This window comes from Phalacrocorax carbo, chromosome 19 (assembly GCF_963921805.1).
Source record: "Phalacrocorax carbo chromosome 19, bPhaCar2.1, whole genome shotgun sequence".
Lineage (NCBI taxonomy): Eukaryota > Metazoa > Chordata > Aves > Suliformes > Phalacrocoracidae > Phalacrocorax > Phalacrocorax carbo.
The window spans coordinates 1203691-1227407 of record NC_087531.1 but is presented as its reverse complement, the minus strand read 5'-3'; the positions used below and the strand labels follow the sequence as shown (position 1 = coordinate 1227407).

The 23717-nt window shown below is 65.1% G+C and overlaps 1 protein-coding gene across 1 annotated transcript in view; it reads right to left on the bottom strand.

Annotated features, from left to right (window-relative positions):
• Positions 1 to 2725: 2725 nt before the first annotated feature.
• EFNA2 (ephrin A2) overlaps positions 2726 to 23717 on the bottom strand; it is a 51760-nt gene continuing 30768 nt past the window's right edge. Inside the window, exons 2-4 of the mRNA XM_064469723.1 lie at positions 11379 to 11668; positions 6915 to 6980; positions 2726 to 5425 (exon numbers count right to left, since the gene is read on the bottom strand). Coding sequence (XP_064325793.1) covers positions 5304 to 5425; positions 6915 to 6980; positions 11379 to 11668 — 478 coding nt within the window. The 3' untranslated portion in view covers positions 2726 to 5303. The remainder of the gene's footprint in view (positions 5426 to 6914; positions 6981 to 11378; positions 11669 to 23717) is intronic.

Here is a 23717-nt window from a genome sequence, read left to right as displayed (position 1 = left end):
TATCACCGGGGCTGGGGGGGCTACACCCTCCTGAGCAAGCTGCGGATCGGGCTCCCGCGCTGCCGGCAGCCGTAGCTCTGCGCCAGGCGGGATATTCCACGGGCCAGCGGAGCGCGGTGCGCCCGCTGCCTTCATGGGATTAAAAGAAAAAAAGAAAAACTATTAATGCCGAAACGCTGAAGTGGAGCGAGGAGCGGTGTGGTGGCGGAGCCGCACGGTAGCTGCTCTCCTCGGAGAGGTGCTTGCCACGACCAGGCAGCTGCCGCCACGGGGGCTCGGGACCCCTGAGCTGCCCCAGGGCCGACGCCGGTGCCTTTGCACCCTTGGAGGGGGCCCAACCGTGCCCGTGGTCGCCAGCACCGCAGCAGCCATCCTGCTTCGCCCTCCCGGCATCGCAGCGGGCAGCTCCGGCCGCCGCGGCCACACGGAGGCGGGTGGTTGTTTGGAGAGAGATGGAGCCGAGCGTGTCCCGGGCTGGGAGGAAGAGGAGGAGGAGGGTGCAGAAGGGAGAGCACGTGCTGGCGCAGGGCCGTGCTGGGAGAGCAACCCTTCACCGCTCAGCGGAGGAATTATGGCACGTGGGAAAGCCGAGGTCCGCGAGCCGCTCTCGCCCCACCCCACGCCTGAACGTCGCACGGAGGGCGCAGCCCCGGCCCTGCCGAGCCCACGCCAAGCCCTGGGGTCCCGATTCACTGGTGCAGCCGCATCCCGGAGTCCGGGAGGTGAAGCCGTATCTCCGTCAGCCCTGAAACCCTGACCCCCGGCGTAACCGAGCTGTCGACCTCGGGGGCTGCCTGTGCCCACGCAGCTGGAAAGCCCTGCAGCAACGACACAAAACTGGTCCTAGAGGAGACTCAGGCCCGTAAAAACCCATTTCAGACACCACCAGCCATGTGTGACCCCCCTCCCTCCCGCCCATGGTGCTGGCTGCGCTCGGGGGCATCGCCCTGGCGGCTGCTCTGCCTGCGGTTGAGCCCCCCCACCCCCCAACGGCACCCCAGGGCGAGGGGGGTCCGGGGACACCCCATCCCATCCCTCAGCCCTGGCTCCTCTGCTCTAGCCGCTGCTCAGGGGGTGCCCAGACCCCTGCTCATCCGTGCCCCCCATCCTGCCCCCTCGCCCCCCGACTGCCAGCAAAACCCCGATTGCAGCTGGGACTAAGGATTTTCGGGGGGTCGTGGGCTGAGGGGACGCAGCGCCGGGACCTTGAGCTTCCCTCAACCCAGGGCTCGGCTCCAGGGCGACCCTTCCAGCCCCAGTTACCAGCTGCATTAATGACCTGGCTCCAAGCACCCACGCGCCAGCGCTGGCAGCACGCGGGCGCTGCAGCGGGTCCCCACGTCCCCTCTCCCCCCTTGCACGAGGCTGGCGAGACCCCAGGGCCGAGGGACCCCCCGTGCACGAGGCCGGAGGGAGCTGCGGGAGCCCGGCCATGCCCTGGCCTCGCCAGCAGCCCCAGCCCCACGTGTCCCCCTCCAGCCCCGGGTTAAATCGATAAAGGGCTGGACTGTGCCGGCGGGTGGCACCTGGCGGTGCCCGGAGCGGGACCGGCCCCGGCGGGATGCAGCGGGAAGGGCCGGAGCAGCTCTCCATCACCACGAGTCCTTAAATCAAACCTCGATGCCTCTGCAAGAGAGACGGGCTGCCTGATCTAAATGATCCCTTTCAGGCCTTAAAAATCCATGACTCAATTAATTACTAACGATGATCCATCTCAGCCTTGCGCCTGCCAGTTCGCTATTTTTAACTCCGTATTTCCAACCCCCAGTGTTAAAAAAATCATGAGTCAGGCCTCAAAAAAAAAAAACCACAAACCCCTACTGAGTTTTTCTTTTCTGGTAAGTCCCAGCCGGGCTCTTTCCCCGGCACTTTTCTCTGCCCGAGCCCGTCGCTGGCAGAACCGGCAGCAACCACCGAGGCTGACGTGGCACCTGCCTCCCCGGCCCTCGGCGCTGGGATTTCTCGCCGCTCCTGGCCCACGGATGGCCCTTATTAAAAAGCAAAATTAGTCTTTCACCCCCTCGTGGCAAACTTCAGAGCCTCAGATCAGCTGTACGAGCCCAAATTAATTAACGGCGGATCCTTCCTATTCCGCTAATTACGCTCAAATACGCATTGAACACCAGGAACGAACGCGGGCCGCGCAAAGAAGTTATTTAGTCCTTCTTAAGGTAAAAAAGAGCAGGTGTGGGGGGGGGGTCTCCTCCCCTCCCCGGCGGGGTCTGCTCTTCCGAGGGCTGGGATAGCCCCGGCCGCTTGCGATGCCCCGGCACGGGGGAAACTGAGGCAGGGACGGGTGAGCAGCCGGGGGCCGCGGCAGCGCCCGGGGAGACGCCGGCGCATCCCAGCCCCGAGCGCCCACCCGCCAGGCTGCATCGCCTCCAATAATTAAGTACTATCAACAATTGCATATTAATTAATTTAATATCCATTACTATTCATTAACGCGGTAATTAAAGCCTTCCTGTGATTAACACACCACCCAGCAGAGCGGTCTGGCGTCCCAGCCCGGTTGCGCCGGGGGAGAGGGCTGCGCGGGGAGCGGGGACGGAGCCCAGCGTGGCCCCCCCACCTCCAGTGCCGGTGTTGCCCCTCATGGCTGGGGGCTCCCGGTGCCCACGGAGGGGTGGCGGGGTGGGGGCCGGACCCCCCCCGGGGCCGCGGCCCAGCTCAGCCCTAAGCGCCGCGGTGGCGGGAGGGAAAGTCATTTCTCAAAAGCAAGGGCCTCACACGACATTAATTTTTATTTTATTATAAAAAAATACAGAATCCAAATGGGGCGGGCGATCCGGTTACCATCAGCACGACGTCGAGGACGAAAGCGGCGTGTCGAAGGACGAAGCTAGGCGGAACGGAGACCAGCACGCAGAACCAGCGCCCACGGTGGGCTGCTCCCGAGGGACAGCCCGGCCACAGCGAAGCACCCCCAGCCCCCCCCCACCCCCACCCCTCGCCTGGCCCCTGCCAGCCCTGCTGCCGCGCTCGCTCCGCCGCCCTCCCACAGTCGCTGTACACAATATAGATATTTATATATATAATCTATATATATATAAAACACAGACCGAAGGCCGGGTTTCGCCGTCGCCGCTCCCCCACGAGCCGGCACCGCGACGGCGGGCGGGTGCTGCCAGCTCCTCGCCGGAGCCCGGCGGGTGCTCAGCACCCGGCTGGGTGGGAGCCCTCCCTCATCCCCTGGACAAACACGGTGCTTTCGCTCGCCTTCAAGAACCACGACCTGGTCTGGACACACGGGGACGGGACGGCAGGGAATGCGATTTTTTTATTGGGTGGTTTCGTGGTTTGTTTTTTTTTTTTTTATTGTGTTTTTTTGTTTTTTTTTTTTAATATTTTTTGGATGGTCGAGATGAGCTTATTGCGAGATTTCAGCTTCCTAGTCTAAAAAATAAAAATAAAATAAAAATAAAATAAAACCTTCCATAAAATTCATTCTCAACAATACATAAAAAAAACCGCTCACAGTATAGCGCTGTATGTACAGGGACGGAGCCCCCGCCGGCCCCCCGCCACGGGAGGGGTCTGGGGTGCGCTCGGAAAAGGCGCCCGCAGGAGGGGCTTTGGCTGGGTCCGAGCCCATCGCCGTCATCCCCCGGGACCACCGACCCCCCCGGGGCCTGGGGGGGGGCTCTGCGGGGTGGCACAGGCCCCCCCCTGGGTGGGACAGCCCCAGATTTAAGGCGAGGAGGGGTCAGGCCCCAGGGCTGTGGGGGAACCCCTCCTTGGGGACCTGCCACCCCTGGGGTCGGGGCCAACCTCGGATTGCGGGGGGGGGTGGTTTTGGGTGGGTTTTACTTATTAATGCAAAGAAGGAAAAGGAAAAAATCCCCAAGCCCAGCCCCGGGGACGCCGGCAGCAGCCGCGGGATGAAGGGGCGACTACGGGGAGCGCCGCGATGGTCCCGCTCGCGGCCGCCGGCCCCCCCTGGGGCGGGGGGGTCCCTCTCACCCCCGCGGCATCAAGGGGGGTGCCGTGCAGAGCAGAAAGCTGCCGAGAAGGAAAACCCGCCCCACGGGCAGCGCCGGGGTCGGCACGCTCGTCCCGCGCCGGCGAGGTCAGCCCTGCCACGGACGGGGACTCCAGCCAAACGCCGTCGGAGCGATCCCAGCTGCTGGGCGAGCCCGGCCCGCCGGCTCCCAGCGCCCGGCGGTGCTTCTGGTGCCGGCCGGGCATCCCCGGTGCTCCTGGTGCCGGCCGGGCATCCCCGGTGCTCCACGTGCCGGCCGGGCATCCCCGGTGCTCCTGGTACCAGCTGGGCATCCCCGGTGCTCCTGGTACCAGCTAGGCAACCTGGGTGCTCCTGGTACTGGCCGGGCATCGCCGGTGCTCCTGGTACCGGCTGGGTGTCCCTGGTGCTCCTGGTACTGGCTGGGCATCCCCGGTGCTCCCCTTGCATGCGTCCAGTTTGCTTTGCTGCCTGCGGAGCTGCCCCGGGGTCCCCGGGGACAGCGAGGCATCCATGGCACGGGTGGTGGGGACAGGGACACCCCACCGGCTGCTCCGCGGGGGCTCGTGTCTGTCCGGGCCCCCCATCCCCACGCCTCCATGGCAGCGGGCGGCAGGGGGAGCGCGGCGGGGCCGGCACCGCGACGTCCTGCTGCCGCAGCGAGAGCCGGGCTGGGAAGGAGTCTGGGACAACGGAGCCGTCAGTGCCATCCCTGGCGTGCGTCCGTCTGTCCCGGTGTCCCGGTGCTGCCCGTGGCCGGGCAAAGGCAGGGTGCTGCAGCCACCCCGGCGAGGGGCTTCGGAGCCCGGCCCCGTGTGGGTCAGTCTGACACAGGGAAGCCCGGACTGAAACAACCTGACAAATAAAAATAAAAATCTTTTTTCTTAAAAAAAAACCAAACAAAACCCCCAAAACCCAACACAAACCAACCAACCAAAAAAAAAAAAAACCCAAACCAAACGAGGACTCTATATTTGGTCTAGAAATGTAAAAAGCGACATCCGATGGCGGGGGGGGGGGGGGGCCGGCGCCGAGTGAGCCGCAGCGCAGGGACGGGCGCTTTCGGCGTGCGCCGCCAGGATCTGTCCCACGGGGCAGCCCTTCACCGCCCCTGGCACGATGCCCCCGGCACGGGCGGCCGTGCGAGGACGGGGACTTCACTCGGCGGCGGGATCCCGGCGAGCTTCTCGCCGGCAGCACCAACCCGCCGCCCCGGCGACCTCCCCGGGCACCGTCCCGCGGCCGCAGGAGCCACGGCTCGAAGGCGATGCGGGGTGGCCACGATCCGTCCCCGAGCTGCTCCTTCCCCACGGAGCCGCTCCCCGGCACGTCGGCGCGGGTGCTACGAGGCCAGGAGCGTCCAGACGACCGGCACCACCACGAGCACGGCGTGCGGGACCCTGAGGCTGCAGCAGGAGTTGTTGCTGGTGAAAATGGGCTCCGGGGACTCGTAGAGGGAATCGTCTGCGGAAGGGGAGAAGAGGGAGGCGTGAGCCGGCGGCAGAGCCGTGCGGGACGCGGCGTGTTCCAGGGCAGATCCTGCCCCGGCAGGAGCGGGGCGATGCTTGGCTTGGTTAGGGTGCAGATGCTGCTGGTGCAGCAGCGTCCCCCGCAGCAAGGAGCTGGGTGCCGACCCCCGCCCCCCCAAACCCCGGCACCCTCTCCAGATTAATAGGATTTAAAAAAATATGAAGGATGCGGGGACTCCTGGCTTCCCCAAAGGCGCCGCTGCCAGACCTGAAGCAGGGACACCGATGCGGGGCAGCGCGGGGACGCTGCGGGATGGGGGGCTGGGGGTGCCCTCTGGGGCTGGGGGGGGTGGGCGAGGGCGCAGGGCGCTCCGGTTCCTGCCCTCTAAATGGGATTAGGCAGCGTTTCATCCCACCCCCTCCTAAGCCCCCCCGGCAGCCCCGTGTGCCAGAGGCGGGTGCCGTCGTGCGAGGGGGATTAGCTGCGGCGGCCAGGACGTGGCCGGGGATGGACCAGCCCGCGCGGGGCAGGGGCACCCCCTTGCCAAAAGCCCGGTGGTCCCGCGGCCAAACCCCAGCCGGCGGCAGCCCAGAGCGCGCCGGGGAGCAGTTAAACGATGGCTAAAGCTGTTAACGTGCTCCCCAGGCTCAGCTCGCTCACGTTTGCTTCTAGATTAAGGATTTTTACAGACCCGGAGCCAGGAAAAGCAGAGCCTGGTCCTGTCCGGGGATGCTCTATCCACCCCCCCCCACGGTCCCCGCGTCCCCCCGCTCCCGGAGGGTCCCCGTGCGGGGTCCCCCTGTGCCAGGCGCTTGCACATGAGGAGGTTTCAGGGTCTCATCCCGGGGCCAGACCCAATCGACCTGGGGTGCCCAGCCCGGGGTGGCCCTCGGGGAGCCCCCGCAGCACAACGGCGGCCCTTCTCTCCACGAGGCATTGGCATAATAAAATCCCAATATTATTAAAACACTAAAAAATAATATCAGGAGAGATTTCTCCCCCCCCATTATGCTCTAGTCCTGAACAAAACAGAATGATTTTTTACAGATGGTTTCATTATATTGGGTTTTATTTTAAAGCCATGCAAATAAAAAAAAAAGAAAGACATCCTTTTAAACGGTGACATTTCGCAGGCACTCAGCCCTTCCCCAGGGAGAGCTGCTGCCATTTGCTAATTACACGTTAACAGGAGAAGAAAATTATTAATTTGTTTTTTTAAATGGCTGAGTTATTTGATTCTGAAAAGTAGCCACCGTGCAGAGATTATTATTATTATTTCCACACCCCCACCACCCCCCCCTTCCCGAAACTCATCGGCAAACGTCCACCGCGCAGGCGATGCGCCCGCCGCGGTCCAGCCGCCGCCGCGACGGCTCTGCCGGGGCTGTGGGCACCGTCGCCATCGGGGTGCTGCCCGGGTGGGACCCGGGGCACCCCACCCGTGGCCGCTCCCCCCGGGCTCCCCCCAGCCCAGCTCACTTACTCGTTGGCCGAACGTAGACCTTCAGCTTCAGGCAGGGCATGTCCACCATGTTCGGGGGGGACGCGGCTGCGGAGAAGCAAAGGGGAGAGACGGGGGTGGGTTAGGGGGGGCAGCGGCTCGGCCCCCACCGTGGGGACGGAGCAGAGCCCGGCTTGGGGCAGGGACCCACCACAGGGACCCCCCCCGAGGGTCCGCGCACGCCGTGACCCCCTGCGATGCCCGGGGCCGGTGATGGGGCGCGGGGTGTCCGAGCCGGGAGGGGTTCAGCCCCCACGCGGGGGGTCACCAAACCTTAAAAGCCACCAGAGGGGCTGCCCTGCCCTGGCGCGGCTCCAGCGGCAAGCGCTGCCTGCCGAGCCCGTGCCGGGGCTGTTTCGGCTGCCCGCACCCCACTGGGATGTGGGGGGGACACACACACACCCCACAGGGGTGAGCCGGGCCCGCATCCCCTCCCCGGGTCACCTCAAATAAATGTGTAGCAGCTTGAAACACTGAGGGTAAGTGTCCCCCCACGGAGGGTCCCCATGGGCATCGCCTCGGGCAGAGGGAAACTGGGGGTTCCAGCACCCACCCACTCCAGGGGGAGCCCCCCCACCCCAAACCAAGGGGGGGGGACATCCCGCAGGGAGCGTGGGGGTGATGGGCGGGTGACTGGGCCACCCCACAGCATCCCAGCGCAGCAGAGCCCTCAGCCACCCCTCTGCCTGAACTCACAGTGGGAGGGCGGGCTGGGGCTGCCCCTGCCCGGGGGAGCCCAGTAAAGGGTCCCCGACGGTCCCAGCAGAGCTGGAGCTTCCCTTCGGGGACGGGGGGTGATGGCTTGTGCGGCTCTTGTCCCCGCTCCCTGTGACGGGGGGGCTGCGAGAGCACAGGCGGGGCTGCACGGCTCTCCCTCAACAGGCAACATGAGGATAAAGGCACAGAATAAAAATAATACTCACTGGGAGAGAGAAAGGGAGTAATTGCAATAATTATCTTGGTGAAAGTCCCCTCTCAATATGAGAAAATGTGATTTTTATATATATGTTTTTATAGGAATTTAATTTTCTTTTCTCTGTGTTTTTTTAATTAAACAAGGGGAGAGAGCGTTATTCGCAATAAAGTTTAATTTCAGCTGGAAGAAGGGGGAATTGGGACGCTGCTCGCAGGAGAGGCAGCAGCACGGGGCCAGCCCTGCCCCGGCACACGCGTGGTCCCCTCCGGCGGCACCGGGCCACCGCCGTCCCTCCCCTCGGGTGCTTCGGCGGGACACGGCGGGGTCCCCGGTACGGGGGGTGACACGGGCGTCACCCCCGCGGCTCCGCAGGACCCGGCTTGTTTCTTTTTACCGAATAAAACGGCGGGGCAGCTGCAGAGGGGCCACCGGCTCGGTCGCACTCCCGACCCCCGCCTGGCCCCGCTCTGCCCCCCCCCCGCTGCGCACCCACCTCGGGCACCCCAGCACACCCCCGCGATGGGGGCTGCGCACCCCCAGGCCCCCCCCACGGTCGCACCCAGCCCCTGCGCCCGGGTCAGCACCTCGCCCGCACCACCGGTGCTCCCACGAGCGGGTGCTCCCACGAGCGGGTGCTCCCACAAACAGGGTGCTCCCACGAGCGGGTGCTCCCACGAGCGGGTGCTCCCACAAACGGGTGCTCCCACGAGCGGGTGCTCCCACGAGCGGGTGCTCCCGGCGCCCCCGGGCGCAGCCGGTTTGGGAGATGCCGGGGAAGCTGCAGAGCCCCCGTGGGTTCTTTCTCTCCCCTTTCCCTTTCCCTTTCCTCCCTGGCACTACAGCCCACGCGGGGAAGGAGACGGTCACGCAAGCTGTGCCCGGCGCCTGCTGAGCCCATCCGAGCTGAGCCGAGCCGAGCCGGGCCGATCTGAGCCGGGTCGAGCTAAGCCGGGCCGAGCTGAGCTGAGCCGAGCTGAGCCGAGCTGAGCTGAGCCGATCCGAGCCGGGCTGATCAGAGCCGGGCTGAGCTGAGCCAAGCTGAGCTGAGCCGAGCTGAGCCGGGCCGAGCTGAGCCGGGCTGATCCGAGCCGGGCCGAGCTGAGCCAAGCTGAGCTGAGCCGATCTGAGCCGGGCCGAGCTGAGCCGGGCCGAGCTGAGCTGAGCTGAGCTGAGCCGAGCTGAGCCAAGTCGAGCTGAGCCAAGCTGAGCTGAGCCGAGCTGAGCTGAGCCGATCCGAGCCGGGCTGATCAGAGCCGGGCTGAGCTGAGCCAAGCTGAGCTGAGCCGAGCTGAGCTGAGCCGATCCGAGCCGGGCTGATCCGAGCCGGGCCGAGCTGAGCCAAGCTGAGCTGAGCCGAGCTGAGCCGAGACGAGCTGGGCCGAGCTGAGCCCCGCCGAGCCGAGCCGAGCCGGGCTGAGCCCCGCCGAGCTGAGCCCTGCCAAGCTGAGCTGAGCTGAGCCGTGCTGAGCCGAGCCAAGCTGAGCCGAGCCGAGCTGAGCCGAGCCCTGCCAAGCTGAGCCGAGCTGAGCTGTGCTGAGCCGAGCCAAGCCGAGCTGAGCCGAGCCCTGCCAAGCTGAGCCGAGCTGAGCTGTGCCGAGCCGAGCCGAGCCGAGCCGTGCCGAGCCGTGCCAAGCCACGCCGAGCCGAGCAGTGCCGAGCCGAGCCGAGCTGAGCTGTGCTGAGCTGAGCCGAGCCAAGCCCTGCCAAGCCGCGCCGAGCCAAGCAGTGCCGAGCCGAGCCGAGCCCTGCCAAGCCGAGCTGAGCTGAGCCGTGCTGAGCCGAGCCGAGCCGAGCCCTGCCAAGCCACGCCGAGCCAAGCAGTGCCGAGCCGAGCCGAGCAGTGCCGAGCCGAGCCAAGCCCTGCCAAGCCACGCCGAGCCGAGCAGTGCCGAGCCCAGCCGAGCAGTGCTGAGCCAAGCCGAGCAGTGCCGAGCCGAGCCGAGCAGTGCCGAGCCGAGCCAAGCCCTGCCAAGCCACGCCGAGCCGAGCAGTGCCGAGCCCAGCCGAGCAGTGCTGAGCCAAGCCGAGCAGTGCTGAGCCGAGCCGAGCCCTGCCAAGCCACGCCGAGCTGAGCAGTGCCGAGCCGAGCCGAGCCCTGCCAAGCCGAGCCGAGCTGAGCCGTGCTGAGCCGAGCCGAGCCCTGCCAAGCCGCGCCGAGCTGAGCCGTGCTGAGCCGAGCCGAGCCAAGCCCTGCCAAGCCGAGCCGAGCTGAGCCGTGCTGAGCCGAGCCGAGCCGAGCCCTGCCAAGCCGCGCCGAGCCCAGCCGCACCGCGGGCATCCCGCAGCCGCTCCATCCGCCGGCTCCGTCCCCAGGGCCAGCCCGTGCCCTTGACCCGGCATGGGGAGCACGAGCGCGTCCCCGTGCCTGCGAGGTTAATGGCATTCCAATTTGCGAGCTCGAGGAGGAGGTAATTTCTTTTCTTTCATGTCTGCTAAATACGGTTCCTCAAAGAGGCATAATTTCTAATGTTCCGCATGACATGAATTCTAACCGGTTTAGCAATGATCAGCTTCACCATTTACTTCTGTGTAATCTCTCCCTAACGACATTAAAAATAAAAAAATAAAATAAAATAAAACGGGGAGGGGGGGGGGGAAGAGAGAGTTGTAGATGCAGTTATTTCGCGAGTGACATTTTACAGGGGGAGGGGGGGGAAAAAAACGGTAATTTAATATAGATAAAAGGAACAAATTAAGTGGGCTGAAAACAGATGCTTTAGGAAAAAGGGGGAGAAATAATAAGGAAGACAAGCACGCCGGCTGGCTCCTGCGCGAGAGGAGTGCCAGCCCTCTCTCCCTGCGACGCCGGCGAGTGCTTGGGGGTCACGGTTTCTCTTTGGGGGTTTTTTTCCCCCCCTTTATTGATTGCCAGGCTCCCAGCGCCTGATCTGAGCCCCAGCAGCTCGTTCTTCCACGGCTCCGGTGGGCTCCCGAGGAAGCTGGTCCGGCTCCTCTCCCCCGGTCCCCCGTGTGCAGCCGCTCCGGAGGCGGCCATTCAACGAGGGGCCCGATCCGCTCCCTCCCGAGGGTCCCGACCCCGCAACCAGTGCCCGGGCGCCTGCGGGCCAGCTTGGGCTTCATCGGCTGGGCGACAAGGGCAGCGCAGCCCCGCGAGAGCACGGGAGCACACGGGAGCCACTGCCTGGGGCCGCCGGGGCTGCGCCACCGCTCCGGTGCCCGGCGACGGTGCCGTGGGGATGAGACCGGTGTCCCCATCCTCCCGCAGCCCCTGGAAAGTCCTAGTCACTCTTGTGGCCACGCCGTGCCCAGGGCTGCGACTCAGCCCCGGCGAAGGCTTTCAGCGCCGAGCGTCTGCCGGCCGGGACCTCCACCTTGCGCCGGACACGCCGGGACCGCCGGCACAAGGGCGTGGCTGGGTTTCGGGGCTTTGCAGTGTTTTGGGTCACCAAGGCAAGCAGAGCCGCGGCTCAGCGTCCCGGTCCGGTGTAGGCACCACCGGGCGACGCGGGGGACGTCCCCGGGATGCCCTGGCCGGACCCCCCCCACCGTCCCCACCGTCCCCTACTCACAGATGTAGTAGTACTCGTGGCCGGGTCTGAACTCGAAGCCCAGCGAGAAGGGGGTGAAGAGCTGGAACTTCTCCGAAAACTTGAGGGGCCCGTTGGGGGAGTCGGGCCGGTTGCACTCCCAGCGCTTGAAGCCCCTCTGCCGGTGGTCGCAGGACGCGTGCCCCTCGTAGTTGACCATGTAGAGGATGTAGCGCTCCATCCGCTCGGGCAGCGGCTCCTCGTAGTGCGGGCAGTAGATGTCCAGGTAGTCGTTGATGCTCACCTCCACTGTGTAGTCCCCGCGGTGGAACCTGCGGGAGAAGCCGGCGTCAGCGGGACCAGATCCCGCCGCGGGGATGCCAGAGACCCCGGGGGGTGCCGAAACCTCGGTTTAACCACCACCCAGCCCGGCCCAGCCTTGCACCGCTCTCCTCTCCCCATCGCCCCCTTGCAGGCACCCCAGCCCGCTGCCCACCCCAACACCCCCATTAACCTACAAGATTAACCCAGACCCTCTTTGTTTTACGCCCGATAAACCGGCACCGCTTGGTAGTAAGTCACGAGAATCATTATTCACGGCGATGCCGTCGAAGCGTTGGCATCGCCGCAGCGGTGCGCTGCAATCCCAGTGTAATTTGCGTTTCTGGCGCTGATTATCTGAGAGATTAAGGGATTAGCGGTGCTGGAGAACGCCGCGGCGCACGCCGACAGCTCCCGCCCGGCAGCCCCCCGCCTCCCCAGCTCCTTGGGGCGACCCCCCCCACCCCCATCCCCACACTGCACCCCGTGGGGGGGACGTTGCAGAACCCCCAGCACCACGGGCACCGCAGCCGACGGAGCTCACCGGCCAAACTCGCCGGCTCCCCCGGAGCCGCCCTGGCAGCTCGGCGTCGCCCCACTCCCCCCATGTCGAGCTCGTTTTCTTTGCTAATTAATTTGAGGCTCCTGCGGCGTGGCCCTCCCGCCAGCTGAAAGCCCCCCGCCTCGGCATGGCCGGGGGTGGGGGACGCCCCGCGGCTCCAGGGCCCGCGCGCCCGAGGAGCAGCCCCCCATGCACCCCCACGGCTCAGCCCTGGGGTGGCCGGAGGGGTCAGCACGGCCCTGGGTGGGATGGGGACGGTGGCCACCGGCCCCCCAGAGCAGCATCTCGGGGCTCGCTGACGCCCCCTGAGCCCGCCTGAGTTTTCCAGCAGCTGCGAGCAAGGCTGAGGCTGGCTCAAACTCATCACACGGGATACCCCAAGCGTGCACCCATGCGTCCGCGGGGCGGCTGAGCACCGGTGGGGCAGGCAGGGGTGGCAGCAAGCCGCCGGGGGTGGCAGAGGATGGCCCCAAGGCACCCAGCGCCCCCAAAAAAAGGAAGGGGGGACCGAAGACGGGAGGCGGGGGGACGGGGGGGGGGCTGGTCCTCCAGCCTCGCGGGCGGCGGCGGGCGGCCCCCATCCAGCTCATTACCTGCTTCATAAGCACTCTGATCACACAGGGAAATACACTAATTAAGGAGAAGGGTTTTTCTCTCTCTCCTTCGCTCTCCTTTCCCGAGTCAGTTGTGCCAACCCTGCCCCTGGCAAGGTAACATTTTAAAATGTAAAATTAATACAAAGGGCTGGGATTTACTGGGAAACAATTTTCAAATGCATACAAAACAATAAAAAAAATTGGGAAAAAAAAAAATCCCTCTCTTCTCTCTGCCTTTTATTTTAAAAAATTATTTATTTTAATGACCGTTATTAAAGCCCAAGCAAAGGCAGTTGTAACGGGAGGGCTCGTGCTTATCAGGGGAATAATAATAATAATAATTATATTTTTTGGATAAAAAAAAATCAACTAACTCCAAGGGCCTTCTCCAGACTGACAAATTGCTGAATTAAAGCTGATTAGCCGTGCTAAATGGCACAGACGGAGCCGGGCGCTGCCGGGGGTGGGTCATCCTCTGCTGCGGGGGTGGCGGGTGCTGGGGAGCTGCGGGGACCCCCGGCACGGTGCGCCCCGGCCTGCGGCGGGCCTGGGCTCCCCCCGCCCCCGCCGAACACGGGAGAGACCCCCGTGCCCACCCGGCACCCCCGCCCGGTGCCCCTCGCTGTCCCCGTCCCCACCACCTGCGAGCCCGCCTTCCCGCCCAGCCACGCGCTTTCGGGGTCACAAAGCTGGGTTTAAAGCTAAGAACAGGTTTTGGGGGGGGGGTGGATGGTGGGGAGGGGGTGCTCTGGCCGTGGAAGTGCTCGCAGCCCCCCCCCGCCCCGGCCGGCTGCTCCCCGGCAGGGCTGGCCGAGGGACGGTGGCACCCGCTGGGTGGGGGTGCCGGGGCAGCCCCCTGACCTGTCCCCATCCCGCCCCCAGCCCCACAGACCCCCCCGCCAGGGCCGGGAGCGGCTCCGGATGGATCAGCCGGGGTCAGGGAGACACGCTGTGCTCGAGTCCGGGACAGGGCTGGATGGGGGGGGGTCCCTGCCGTCGCACCGCAGCCCCGACGGACCCCGGCGCGATGGGACGGGCGGGGGACGTCCCCGTCCGCCGTCGCGGGACCCCCACACCACAGCCCAGAACCTCCCGTCTCCCCTCGAGCGCCGGAGGGGCACCGCGGCTGCCCAGACCCCCGCGTCTGGCGAGCGGGCAGGGGCCGGGGCGCTGCCACCCCCAGGCCCAGGCGTCCGCAAGCGCCGGTGGCTTTGTCTGGGCTCTGCCCTGGCCTCTCCTTGCCGGCAACTCTTCATTCATGGCACCGGGCACCGCCGCCCCGGCACACCGGGCCAAACCCAGCACCGGCGGCGCCACGGAGGAGGGAAGCGGCTTATTCGGAGGTGCCCTGGGGATACCCTCCGGAGGGGTATGCGGGGATGGGGGGCTGTGCCATTGTATGGGGGACGGGGCACCCCACGGCTGGGCAGAGCCACCGGTGCAGGGATGTGGAGCCGCGCTGTCCTCGTCCTGTGCCATCCCAGGCACCGGCCATCCAGAGCCGCTACACACCTCCACCGGGCACAGGACCGGAGCTGCCACACGCTCATCCCGGCTGATTTCGGCTTTACATCCCTCCAGCACCACCGGGCGGATCACCAGGATCTGGGGGGGGGGTGTGGGTGGGTGTGTCGCGGGCCGTGCTCGTGTAACCGAGCCCCCGTCCCTCCGGCGGGAACCCCTTGCAGCCGACTCCGGCGCGGAGCAGCCGGCGCCGCGGTGTCGCTGGGACCCCAGCCCCGGAGCGGCAGGGATGCGCCCAGCGCGCACCACCCCGAAAGCCACCCCGCAGCAGCGGCGCCCGCGCAAGAGACCCCAGCGCCCGCCGGAGACGCGGGGCGCGCCTCTGCCACGCGCCGAGCCAGCCCCGCACGCACACGCGGAGCCGCCTGTTAATTTGTTATCGTTTAAGTCATTCAGTTTGCGAAATGTCAACAGCATTTTAAAAACCCGCCACCTGGAAAGCGCGCTGTCGCCCCGTGTAATACCCGCAGCGGGGCTGCCAGGCCGCGCTAATTAAAATGAGTGGGATTTGAACTGTCTAAACGAGGCACATCGCTAATTCGTCTGCTTCAAAATAGAAAAAAATAAAGCACGCCTTGCGGCGGGGCAGGGAAGGGCGAGCGGGCGGCGCCGCGCTGGGTGCCCGCGCCCCTCTCCGGCTCCCCGCTTTCGGCACGCTCCCGGTGAGCAGCGGCACGCCGGCAGGAGCTGCGGCAGCGCCCCGCGCCCGGCGCTCCCGTCCGGCACACCTTGCTCCCCGCAGGGCCGGCGCCGCGTGGGGCGGCGCTGACGCGTGGTCCCCCTGCCCCTGCACCTGCGCCGCTGTCTCGGGGTCTCCCCTTCCCTACCGGTGCCAGCCTGGGGCGAGGGGGGACGAGGAGCCCTGTCCCCACCTCCACGGAGACATGGGGACACCGGCTCAGGACAAGGCAAATCCCACCGGGAATTGCGGCAAGCAAGGGGAGAGACCCCGCTTCGGCACAGCAACCGACGCCGCTTCACGCAACGTTTTCAAGCCCAATGAAAAGCTCAACTTTGAGCAAATCCAGGTTTCCGTTACTCCGGCTGGAAACGCGCAGCCCCGGCCCCTCTCGGCAGCAGCGACCCCACGTGCCCCCCGCCGCGGAGCCGGGGCTGTGGGGGGCAGCCGGGTGACCCTCCGCCCAGCAGCTACGGGGCAATGACCGTCCCCCCAGCAGCTCATCCGGGAAAAGAGAAACCGCGAGCGTGCTCCGGAGGTCGTGCCGGCGGCGGGGCTGCACCCTGGGGCTCGCCGCGGCCCATCGGTGGCCAACAGCGGGGTCCTCCGCGCTGCGCCCCCGCAAGCTGCTCGCGTCCGGCACGGAGCGGCTCCTCGCCACGGGACGGCTTTGCCGGGAGCGGCCGGGGGGGGCTCCCCCTGCTCCCCACCCAGCCCCTGCCCCGACGCCGGAGAGCTCAGCGGGGACCGGGTGGTTTTGCCCGTGGGGGCGGGAGCCCACCCGAAGCGCAGGGCCGGCAGCAGCTTCGGCGCCTGGTCTTCAGGCCCTGCCATGAACGAAAAAACAACAGAGAGGGGTGCTGGGCTGCACGGGGTCACCCCAGTATCGCGCGCAGGGCAGCCCCCACCCCCCTAGGGCAGACGCCGGGTCGAAGCCATGGCCAGGGTGATGCACACCACGGGACGGGGATGATGCCATCGCCGGGGCTGATGCCACGGGATGGGGCCGATGCCACGGGATGGGGCCGATGCCACGGCCCCGGGGTCGACGCCACGGGCCGGCAGAGCCCCTCCGGCGGGCACAGCGCTCGCCCACCGCCCAAGGGGTTAACGTGGGAGCTTTGTTTCTCCCTGACAGAGACGGATGGAACAGCCTCCCCGCCTCACCCCTGCGGGATGTTACACTTGACAATTGACTACTCGCAGCTTTCAGCTCTGTCAGCTACCATTAAGGCTGGGATCCTGGCTAATTGGGTGCTTCATTAGGGGCATTCGTTACTGTTAGCGCTGCCTGACAGCCGGGCCTGCTCTGCCGGCAGGGCAGGGGGCAGGCAGGCTGCTCGGTGGGCTCCCTCGCCCCGTGGCCTCCCCGCTGCCCCCCAGGCATCGGGGCTCTGGCTCCGGCACGGAGGAAACCCCCCCACCCAGGGACAACCCACGGCCTCGCCAGGGCTCCCGGCACGGCAGCGCCGCCGAGGCGGGGGTGTTTGTGCCACGCTCCCACCCCCAGCGCCCCCGGGGTCCCGGCGCTGGGACCCACCACCCACCGAGCCCAGCGCTGCTGGTGGCCGCCCCTCTCTCCCCTGGCTTCATCTTGGTTTGCCTTTAATTGAGAATATTCCCGGCGCCGTCACGTGCCTGCCCCTTTGCATGGCAAGAGCGGGAATCCTTTGGAGTGAAATTGCCTGGAATAAAATATCAGAGCTCATGAAGCGGCTCCGCTGCCCTCCCCTCCTCCGGCACCGCAGCAGCACCCAGACCCTGCCCGTGCCCCCGTGCCGCGCCGGGAGCCTGTTGGCTTCCGAGGTTTTCACCTCTCGGATATTCACCGTGGATGGGAAAAGCCCTTCCGAGAGCCCGAACGGCAAACGCGGGGGCCGGAGGCACCCCCAGCCCGACGCCCCGGCCCCGCGGGGCAGAGCCAACCCTGCCCGCGCCCAAACCCCCGCGGCTCCCCCAGCCCCAGGTCTGGGTGTCACACGAGACCCCAGCCCCGGTCCCAGTGCCCCCCACCGCAGCCGGTGCCTCGGTTTCCCCTCCGGGTAGCAGCGGCTCCCCCCAAAACTCCCAGACAAGGGCAGTGACCCGGTGTGGGAACAAAGCCTGTTTGTCTCGGTCCTGCTACGCCCTGCCAGACCAGCCAGTGTCCCAAGGGTTAAATAATTCAGATTTTTCTTTCCTGAACAGCTTGAAAAGAGATATGATTGCGCTCACTGAAATACGTGGGGGGGGGGGAGATATTATGGATGGAAAAGAGCTATTTAAGCTGAAGAACAGCGTTGGCACATAAACAAATGGGTATAAACTGGCCATGAATAAATTGAGGCTGGAAATTAGGAGGTTTGTAACTGTCGGAGCAGCGAGGGGCTGGAAGGGGCTCGCGGCGGCGGGGGCAGCGAGGCAAGGATTGGGGCAGGGTGCTGCCGGTGCCGGGGTCCTGGGTGCGGGGGGTCCCCCGGCTCCAAGGGCACCCCGTCCTCCGGGGCCAGGCGCCGAGATACTTTAAATCTCCCTTACACTTTCATCTCCTGAAATCTCCTTCATTCAAATAGTCACAGCGTGATCAGGAGTAATAAGCCTATTACAGAGCAAAATAAAACACAGCAGCCCCCACCCCCCACCCCCACCCCCCGCCGAAACCAGCCCCCAACCTCGCCCGCCGCCCTCTCGCTGTCTTTTAAACACAACCTGATGGAAAATTCAGCCCCTCGCCGGCCTCCCTCGCGGTCCCCTCCCCGGGAAATAGGCGCAAAGCGGCTCCTGGGCGCTTGGGGGGGCGGCAGGGAATGGCCCCCGCGGGAGGCGGCGCCCGCCCCGCTCCTTTCGGCAGCGTTACGGCTCTTTTCTCCATTAATCCCGTTGCTCGGCTGGTTCCTGGCATGTCCGTAGCCGGCGATGGACTTCACGCCAGGAACGTTTAAATAGCTGGTTTTCCCATCTGTTTCTCCTTCCCCTTGGACAGCCGGCACCGGCGCGCGGCGGAGCGGAGCGCCGTGCGGCGGGAGCCCGGCAGGGCCGTCGGGGGATGTTGGCCACGGGTCGGTCTCGGCGTCCCGGAGGCAGATTCGTTTTCCCGGCTCAAAAGCGGTCGCGGCGCTTGGGGCAAAAGAGGGCAAAGCCACTTGCGGGGCCCGGGAGGGGACGGAGCCGGTGGCACCCGGAGAGCTGGGTCCATCCGGCGTCAGCCCAGCGGGGTCGGGCGTCCTCCCCGCCCCGTCCCACCGCCCCGCCAGTGCCAAGGTTTATTTTAACCGTGCTGGTAAAACGTTTTGCCTGGCCGGAGAGCGAGCGCGGCCACCCCGGCGGTGGCACCAGCACCCGCCAAACCTCCGCTGGGCTGTGCCGGAGGATCCCAGCGTCCCAACCCGGCCAAGCCCCGGCGCTCGCAGGAACGAGATGATGCTCGGGGTTACGGCAGGAGCCGCCCCATCCTCGGCCTCGTCTCTCCCAGGCCAGCAGAGCGGAGGCAGGGATGAGCCCCCGGTCCCGGCGTTCCCAGCGCGGCGGCGGCGGGGCAGAGCGTCTCGGGCTGCGGCTCACGGTACGCCTGTAATGCGGTCCTGAGGGACCCGCCGTACACACACCACCTAAATTATTTAATTTCTCCAAACTGCTGCACCTTTATAAATCATTAAAAGCTCCTTTTGATCTGTGTTAATGAGGTTTCCTGAGTGCGGTGGTTGGAAACACACTTTGGCGCCAGATAGCGAATCAGCTAATTAAAAAAATAAAGAAGGAGCGAGCGGGAGCGCGGCGGGGCGGGAGGAGGGACGGGCACCGGCACGAGGGCTCCCTTCGCCCCGACTGGGCGGTGATGGGGGCACAGGGGGTGCTTTAGGGACACCCATTATATTTTTCCCCTCTCCTTTTCCCCGGGGCCGGGAGAGAGTGCGCTCGCTGCGTGTCCCCACCTCGCCGCGTGAGAAGGGAGAAGGGGCGTCGAGCGAAATCCATCAGGAGCAAACCGAAAGGCAGGGACGGAGGCGGTGCAACTATATTTACTTCTGAATTTCCAAATTGTTCGAGCCCCGTGCCTCCCGTCCGCTGCTCCGCTGGGCCAGCCGTGCTGTGGGTGCCACCCCAAGGGCTGCAGCACCCATCTCCCGCTGTCCCCCCACCCAGGGACCCTTTTTTTTTTCCCCCTAAGCAACAAACCATGAGCTCTCCAGGAGCTCCCCAGCCCCGGGAGCGCGGCGGTCCCGGCCGCAACCACATCGCCTGGAAACGCCAGTGCTGGCCAAAACACGGGCAGGGCGGGGGTGGTTGGCCCCCCCGACCGCCGCCACGGGGTGTGCGGGAGCTCCCCAAGCCCCCAGGGTCGGGCAGGTCTGGAGAGAGGGACGTGGGGCCTGTTTCGGGTGGGGACCGTGGGTGCCATCCCCGAGAGCCTGGGGTTGTCCTTTTGCTTTGGCCGGTGCCGCAGCCGAGCCACCAACCTGGCCGGTGGTCCGGGAAACGGTCCACCCTCTTTGGGGGGCAGCGGGAGCCCCCCGGGGCCGCCGGCGGGAGCCGGCACCGTGCAGAGCCACAGCCGGCAGGAGCTGACGGGTCAGGCGGCGAGATGCCGGTGGAGCGGGCGTCAGCGTCACTTCGCCAGCCCTGACAGCTTTAATATCAATATTTATCTCCACTACCAAACTCCGAGCCCAGCTACATATTCAGCAGCTCGATTACAGTTATCTGGAATGACGGTGACGGCTCCCACGGACGGGAGGTTAGTTTGGGCTTAATGCTGTTTGACAGCCCCGGCGCAGCCGTGGCCGGCAGCCGCACGGCGGGGACGGGGACAGGGACGGGGACAGGGACGGGAACGGGACGGGAACGGGACGGGCACGGGCAGCACCGCCTGCCCCCATCACCCGAACCACAGAGACCGAACCGTGCCGAGCGCTGCTGTGCCAGCGGTGGGACGGTGCGACCGGCTCAGCGCCCGTCCTCCCCGTTGCAGCCGGCACAGGGCAGCGTGCACGGGCTGCCTGGCCCTGCCTGCTCCGACGGGCCCCCGCGAGCCCCTCCTGGCACACGCTCGCCCCCTTAGTCACCGCGGCCGGCCCGGCATGCCCCGGCTTGGCCTCGGCATCAGCCTCCCTGAGTCACCCCCAGCCGCAACCCGCAGGCTCGGCGCGCTCTGCGTCGATAAATCATTAATGGATTCATCACTAGTGTGTTTTTCCACCCCACGCCTTGGCGGGGAAGGACCCTGAGAACCCGGCCTCCGTTATTTATTTTTCCATCCTTAAAACCCTGGCTCCAGCTACGGGCTGTGCCGCTCCGCGCCGGTTTGCAGCGCCGAGCAGCGGGTTCACGGCACGGGCGGTTCCCCGGCGGGCTCTGCGCCGAACCCCAAACCTCCCCCTTCTAAAAACTGCTTTTTTCCAACTCTCCGGGGGTGCGGCAGAGGCCGCCGGCTCGCCCACGCCGGCACCACGCGGTTACGGCGAGCCGGAGCGCGCGGCGGGGGGACGAGCCGGCACACGCAGCCTCCCCGGGCGGGCTGGGGAGGGCAGGGCGTTGTGGGTAATGTATGCAAATTCCTATGCAGAACCAGCACTCGCCTTCCCCGGCCCCGGCACCCCTCCGGCCCACGGGGGCTGGCACCGGCGGTGCTGTTGGTCGAGGACCGGCGCTGGCCCAGGCGGGACTGGGGAGCAGCAGCCCCCCACCCCTCCTGAGGCCCCTTCCTTCATTTAACGCTATTTCCCTGTCCTTTCTTTTAATGTAAATGACAGAAAAACCCACCGCGGCCATCAGACAGGGAGAGCGGAGGTAACCTCGTCCCGGCTCGGCCACGCTCCCACAGGAGACAACGGCTCCTGTTACCTGGGGCAACGGCAGGGAAATTATGGCTGGCATCTAAATTGCCATCATTATGCTCCAGAGCCAACACTCCCCATTTACACTTTATTGTCATCTTTTGCTTTAGGGAGATGCTGAGATATTACAGGACCGGGTGACAGAGTGGGCTGAGATGGGATGCACGACGAGATAGACACAGAGATAAATGGGTACACCCGGAGCTATTATTTCAGCCTGTTTGCAGATCTAGAAGAAGAGCAGCAATCCCCACTGCCTCGGGCTAAGGGTAGGCTTTATAACAGAGAAGAAAACAAAATTTGTTTAAATGCAAGCGCCAGCCTGCCGAACCGGCGGCGCTCGGAGGCCAAGTGCCAGCACCGCGTCCCGCAGCCGCCGCCCGCGCACATGGGAGAGGTTTCCCACCGAAAAGGCGGCCCCAGCCTCCCTCCCGCCGCGGTGAGCGGTCCCTCGGCAGAGCCGCCGCGGTGCCAGGCACGTCCTACCGCCGTTCGGCGAGGAAGCGCTCAGCCGCTCTCCCCTCTCAAACACTCTCAAGATGACACACTTATCTTACAAGACGTGCCCTCAACCGCGCGGATTAATTTGGAGGCAGAATCGCGCCGGCCGGCTCCGGGTGTACGAACCGCTCGTCGCCGGGCTGGGGCTGGCACCCGCTGCGGGGCTGGTGCCCCAGCTGCCACGGCCACCCCCAGGGGAGCGCACAGGCACCCCAAAGCAAAACTGCTCTTGATACTTGAAAGACCAAGTTTTTTTTCCTCCCCCGCCCCCCCTGTATTTTTGCGAAGTTGCACGAGGAAAAAGAAAAGCCAGACTTGGGCATCGTTCCTCCCCCTGCACTGCACGGGGACCACGGCGTAACAGGGCTGGGGAGGGGGGTGAGTAAGGGAGCGCTGCTAGAGAAAGTGGAGGGGGAAGAAACACGGTCTTTCAAGTATTTTCAAGGAAAAAAAAAAAAAAAGAAAGAAAAAAGCAAGAGAGTTCAAAAAACAAGAAGCTTTCAGGAAAGAGCCAGGGCTGCTTCGCTCCCCAGCCCCGTGCCGGGCTCCAGGCCGCGTGCGGGAGCGCGCACGGGCTCAGTCCTGCCGTGCACAGGACTGGGAACCTGCCGCCGGTGCCGCTTTCCGCCTCCGGAGACCCCTCCCCACCCGAGCATCTCATCACCGGGGAAGCTGGAGCTTTTAGCGGCACACGCTTTTGGGACCGAATCTGACCCGACAAGGCAGTGCTTTTAACACAAGCGCCGATTAGATGGGAGGTGGCTGCTCCGCCAAGGCCAAGCACAGCATGGATGGATCCCGCTCCCGTGACGCAGGCGCGGACTTGGGTTTTCCCTGGGCTCACGAGGTTACTCACTTCTCCGGAAAACCCCACAGCTGTCAGTTGGAAAGACGTATTTTAGGCACACGAATACTCCGCTTCCTGTGTGCCAGAGCCCTGTTCCCCAGCCCCCACCTCCCCCGGGGGGGACGAACCCGCTCCCCGGCCAGGCGACGGCGGTCCTCGCAGCAACAGCCCCGTTTTGGGGTGCTCCACCGTCACCCCCCAGCCACCGTCACCCCCCAGCCACCGTCACCCCCCAGGCGAAGCTTCCTGGAACTGCAATTCACACCGCTCACCCCTCATTAACATGGATGCTCGTTAGCCCAGCACCGAGACTAATCAATACTGCCATTAACGGACTATCCTGAATTAATGCATTTTTACCTGGCAGGCCTCAGGGTATCGGTCATTTTTCCACTTAACCTGGCAGGAGGAGTTTTTCCCTTGGCCGGTGCCCGGCGAGCCTGGCAGGGGCTTGGGGAGGGACGCGGGGGCAGTTTATCCCAACCACTCCCGTCCCCCCTGAAACGCTGCCGAAGGGGAGCAGGACCCCTGCCCAGGAGCCCAGGAGGGGACGGCTGCTTGGGAGGGCTGGAGGCAACCGCGCTGGGAGCCCGTCTCCCTCGGGGCTGCCGCCGAAGGCAGCGCTTCGCTGCCAGCTTCTGGCTTCGCTGCCAGATTTTGCCTTCGCCGCCAGGTTTTCCCTTCACCGCCAGATTTTGGCTTTGCTGCTAGATTTTGCCTTCACGGCCAGATTTTGGCTTCGCTGCCAGCTTTTGGCTTCGACCCCAGATTTTGCCTTCGCTGCCAGATTTTGCCTTCGCTGCCAGATTTTGCCTTCGCTGCCAGATTTTCCCTTCCCCGCCAGATTTTCCCTTCGCTGCCGGGTTTTCCCTTCGCCGCCAGATTTTGCCTTCGCTGCCAGATTTTGGCTTCGCTGCCAGATTTTGGCTTCAACCCCAGATTTTGCCTTCGCTGCCAGATTTTGCCTTCGCTGCCAGATTTTGGCTTCGCTGCCAGATTTTGGCTTCAACCCCAGATTTTGCCTTCGCTGCCAGATTTTGCCTTCGCTGCCGGGTTTTCCCTTCGCCGCCAGATTTTGCCTTCACGGCCAGATTTTGCCTTCGCTGCCAGATTTTGCCTTCGCTGCCAGATTTTGGCTTTGCTGCCAGATTTTGCCTTCGCCGCCAGATTTTGCCTTCGCCGCCAGATTTTGGCTTCGCCCCCAGATTTTGCCTTCGCTGCCAGCTTTTGCCTTCGACCCCAGATTTTGCCTTCGCTGCCAGCTTTTGCCTTCGACCCCAGATTTTGCCTTCGCTGCCAGCTTTTGCCTTCGACCCCAGATTTTGCCTTTGCTGCCAGCTTTTGGCTTCGCCGCCAGCTTTTGGGTCAGCCCACGGTTGCCGGATGCCCCTGAACCTCACGGAGCGTCATCGACACAAGGGAAGAGCAGCCTCTGCCCCATGGCCGTGGGGCTAGGGACCCCTGAGAGGGCTCTGCGGCCTCTGCCCCACATGGGGAACCCCCTTCCCCGGGTCCTCGACCCTCCGGTGCCGCCACAT